Genomic DNA, 4962 nt, shown 5'->3' on the forward strand with positions numbered 1-4962 from the left:
CTATCATAGGAGTCCTGCTCTCTATTTGTAATAAACTCTAGTAGTCGATTTCCCCAATCCTCCCTAGATAACAATTTTCGTCTGATTTAACGAAAATAGTGCAGCAAACTTCCATTATTGGTCCGATTGAGACAAAATTTTGCACAGAGTACTGAATTAGGTCCTGACTGATGTATGCGAAAATTTTGTTGGAATCGGTTCAGATTTAGATATAGCTCCCATATATATTTTCGTCGGATTTTAGGTAAATAGTGCACCAAAGTCACTATATATCATTCGATTTGGCACAGCGTACTGAATTAAGTCTAGAACGATGTATGTTCAGGTTCACCAAAGTCCCTTTATATCCTTCGATTTGCACGAAGTTTGACATTGCGTTCTGAATTAAGTCAAGAACGATGTGTTTTAAATTTCGTGAAATTCGGTTCAGATTTAGATATAGCTCCCATATATATTTTCGTCAGTTTTTGTGTAAATGGTGCACCAAAGTCCCTATATATCCTTCCATTTGCACGAAATTTGGATTTATAAGTAAATGAAGAACTCAAAATGTGGCCGAACATGTGACAAGTTTCGATGAAATCGGTTTAGATTTCGATATTTTGCTTTAAATTTATTTACATAATATTGTCCCATTGTAAGAAGCGAAATTTAATATAGTTTGACGAAGAACATGTTTAATTTCATGTTAATGGTCCTTTAAAAATGCGACGTCTTTTAGGATCCCATATGTTGAATATACCCAAAGTGGTGAAGGGTATCATATAGTCGGGCCCGTCCGACTTTACTTACCTTACTGTTTTTTTCTGATAATTGGTGTGACACTTAAACATTGAGCTTCTTTTTGAATCGAGCTTTGTGTAAATGGTTTAAAACAGTTTTATGGTCAATTTTTTGCTCCTGGGCGATGCCATGCCGGTCAACTTCGATCATTTCTCCGATTTTATCGACATTTTCGACGACCGCCCTAATGGTTTTCTTTTTCCCCAACCTAAATATTTATCAAATACCCTGTCAATTAAAATGTCTAATCTAGGCTTTTTGTGTTTCTTGTAAGAAACCTGGTACGAGCTTGATAATTTTTATGCCTAGATAAATTATCATCATAGTTAAACAAATTGATAGCAAATTCCGCATTGATTAGCAATTCTTAATTAAACTAAAATTGGAAAATTTATACAACAACAACATTTTCCATAAATAAACAATTACAACAAAAACTAAAATAATACTACAAAGCAATTCATTCATTGAGAGCAATACGGGATGTAACGGCATCAACAACAACAACAGCAGCATACAAAACCTATCAGTCTCGTGCATTCAAAGTTCGCACAAAAACAAATTATATGGCCAAAAAGACCAAAACAAGTTTAAATCTAAAAACAAAACAAAGGGGCCAAAGCCCGTATAAAAACCATGAATGCAACTCAGACAGGTGAATAGAATACGCAAGTCTGGCATCAAGTGCAGTTCGACAAAAGGTGTTAGCGGGAACGGAACGAACGAATAAGCGAACAAAACATAAAGAAAAATGAAAATAATTGAAATCAAAACAAACGAACGTTTCGAATAGCCCCGGAATACAAAAACAAAAAGTAGTGATTGCAGACTGACTAATAAACCAACCTGCAGGGTATAATTGGCAGCACCAATTTAAGAAGTTTAAACGTACAATTTAAAGTAAACGAACAACAACAATAACATTGTGGATATTTTGAGAACATAAATTAAATTAAAACGGATTTAAAGTCATTATCAAAGCTAAGCGATCAACGAAGTAAAGTGAACGGAATTTTAAAAACAACTCCGAAAGAATGAACTTATTCTTAATCATTGTAATAACCCTTTCCCTAACAACATCCAGAAAATATTGTAAGTCCCCCGATTATTAATCAGAGTGGAAAGCCCAAACGGAATTGTAAAATTATTTCTCTCTATTACTTTTAGTCACCTTTGCTCAACAACAGGATGTGAATGAATTTGAATTAACTTCCGATTATGAATACAACGATTATGACGGTGACGACGATGCCAATCGAAATCTCAGTGAATTGCGAACAAGAGATTTGGACGATAGATTCCTTTACGATGAAAATAGCGATGATAATTTTATGGAATGGAATAAATGTGATAATTATCTAAGTCAACCGAGGGGCACGAAGAAATATTTGGATACATCCTTTTTGAAGAAGTTCTTTCGCAATCTAGTGCCATATGCCGCACCGAAATTACAAATGAATTTCTATTTATTTAAGCAAGGATTTCCTGATTGTGGTCGTGAAATAAGTCTTTATGATGATTCGATATATACATGTGGCCTTAATGCATCACATCCCACAAGGTGAGTATTTTGAACCACTCACGCACAAACATACTATTTTTACTAAAAAATTATATGTGAATATGGTAAACCTAGTAATAACAAGTGAAAAACGTGTTCTGCCAGGGCATCGCGTAATTGACATTTAGATGTAAATTTGTCCTATGATACCTTCACCACTTTGGATATATACAAGAGATACTAATAAAAACAATATTTTGTAGATAGAAAAGACATATAATCTTTAGCGGACCATTGGAATTGGACCGCCGAAACTAAATGTGTGATGTGCATAGATCTTCGAAACAATTAAAAAACAGTAAGGAAGACGGGGCCGACTATATGATACCCTTCACCACTATGGGCATATTAAACAGGACTATTAACATGAAAATGGATGAACTAAAATATGTGATATTTATGTTAATATGAATCGACTTAGATCAATCCATAAACATGTCATTCGTTTGTTACAATGGGACAAAAATATGTAAATCGACTTCAAAGAAATATCAATTGGACATCCGTTGGGCTATGTCTGTACATCTAGAAAACGCAACTACGTTATTCTTTGCTCAATTTTTTACATATATATATGGGAGCTATACAAAATACTTTCGAAAACAAGTACTTTGTTAAATTGTAAACAAAGTACTTAGTTTACAATTTAACATGGACAGACAAACGGACGGACGGACATGCATAAATCGACTTAAAAAGTGATTCTATGCATATTCTCAAAAGGAAGCATGTGTCTATCTCGTTTCCTTTAGCCTGTTACAAACATATGCACAAAGACATAATACCCTGTACCACAGTGTGGTGAAGGGTATACAAATTTAGAGTCGATTTACAAATGTCCGTTTGTCTGGCAGGCTAGTGCCATTTCATCCAAACTTAGTATTTCTTCCAAACTTAGTTCAAGTTCGAAGATGGGGTATATCGGTCCATTCCTTCTTCTAATATTTATAAATTCAATATTAGGCGATTCTATTATCTTTATAAAGCGTAGATCAAGCCTTACCCTTCTCGAAAATCTGTACTGGCCGGTCCAGTACGAACTTTGGGTCACGAATAAATGTATACGTCATCTTTCCGTTTCCACTGTCCGTTCATCGAGTCCTTCACCTACTAACACACACATTTATGAAGGAGACTGTTTTGCGGCATATTATTCCCATTCATCAGATCAGAAGGCTTGAGCCAATCCTCCAAACTTAAATAACGCTTAAGCGTGTACTTGATAACCTTGCTCCTCACTTCAAGATCAACGGCAACTGGGACAGGCTACATTTATAAAACATTTGTGGCGCGGCGACCCACTGATAATGCCGGAGCTTCTTTGGAACCAAGAAGTCAAACTAGTTTTGTACCATACAAATGAAAGAAAAATAACGTTCTGCTCTTTCTTTAATATCCGCACACTGTCTTTAACAATAATCGCATGTAGCGACCAATTTAAAATCAATAAAAAAATATTTTGAAATATTTTCAGTCTTCAGCAAAAATTGCTGAATTGCTTCCGTAGCCCTGGGTTTCAATTCCATTACATATACCCCAAAAATATTATAATTCCAAAGGTCCCTTTTTTTATATAACTCATAAATAATTTATTCTCCCTATTACTTTCAGAATCATAATTCACGGATGGATGAGTCACTCTCGCGGATCCTTTAACTTAGACGTTAAAAATGCCTACCTGAAACGTGGCGATTATAATGTCATTGTTGCCGATTGGAGTACAAATGCTGCCAATATCAATTATTTTCGTGTTGTGAAATTAATCGAAATATTTGGAAGTCACTTGGCAAGATTCACCCGCCATCTCTATGAAAAAGGACGCGTAAACTACAATGACATTTATCTAATCGGACATTCGTTGGGAGCACAAATTGCCGGAGCGGCAGGTAAACAAAGTTGGCCCAATCGCTATAACACCATATTTGCCTTAGATCCTGCTGGACCCAAGTTCCGTAGACGCAGCACAGAATTTCGTATTGATCCCACAGATGCTAAATATGTTGAGAGCATTCAAACCAGTGGAAATTTAGGTTTTATGGAGCCGACGGGAAATGCAACTTTCTATCCAAATTATGGTAAATATCAACGGAAATGTTTCTATGTTGGATGTTCTCATATACGTGCCTATCGTATGTTTGCCGAATCTATAACATCGCCAGCTGGTTTTTGGGGTATACGTTGTCGCAGCCGCAGCCCGAAATGGGATTGTGATAGTATGTCGGCTCGTGAATATCGTATGGGTGGTGAACCATCGCAGCCGAAAAGTGGTATATTTTATGTAAAAACACGTTCGAAAGCTCCATATGCTTTAGGGAAGATATCCATGGAGGATATGAATTAATAGAAGATGTGTGTGTGCCTTTTTTTAGTTTTTGAAAATTTTGGAAAGACTGATATTGTAGGTATCGCTTTAAATTTTGTATGTTTATAGTCATGTGTCAATTAATTATTTATATAGGTACTTATTTTTTGTAATAAATTATAACATTTTGGAATTATTTATTTGAAAATAATATTTTTTTATTTTCAGAAGATCGATATATGTAGAAAACTTATAGAGATATTTTCACTATAGAAGAACAATTGACAATTTTCTATTTCTATAAACCCGAAACCTT

General features: G+C 35.0%; 1 protein-coding gene across 1 annotated transcript; it reads left to right on the forward strand.

The window, feature by feature from the left end:
- Positions 1 to 1817: 1817 nt before the first annotated feature.
- LOC133323968 (phospholipase A1-like) lies at positions 1818 to 4685 on the forward strand. The gene is made up of 3 exons (XM_061532869.1): positions 1818 to 1875; positions 1951 to 2344; positions 3956 to 4685. The coding sequence occupies exons 1-3, from the start codon at positions 1818 to 1820 to the stop codon at positions 4683 to 4685; spliced, it is 1182 nt and encodes a 393-aa protein (XP_061388853.1).
- The last annotated feature ends 277 nt before the right edge of the window (positions 4686 to 4962 follow it).

Source organism: Musca vetustissima, unplaced genomic scaffold, assembly GCF_032173495.1.
Source record: "Musca vetustissima isolate MV318-11 ecotype Yass unplaced genomic scaffold, APGP_CSIRO_Mvet_v1 utg88310, whole genome shotgun sequence".
Lineage (NCBI taxonomy): Eukaryota > Metazoa > Arthropoda > Insecta > Diptera > Muscidae > Musca > Musca vetustissima.

Coding starts and splice junctions, on each gene's coding strand:
- LOC133323968 (XM_061532869.1), top strand. CDS start 1,818: ATGAACTTATTCTTAATCATTGTAATAACCCTTTCCCTAACAACATCC. Junction 1,876..1,950: donor AACAACATCCAGAAAATATT/GTAAGTCCCCCG, acceptor TATTACTTTTAG/TCACCTTTGCTCAACAACAG. Junction 2,345..3,955: donor AATGCATCACATCCCACAAG/GTGAGTATTTTG, acceptor TATTACTTTCAG/AATCATAATTCACGGATGGA.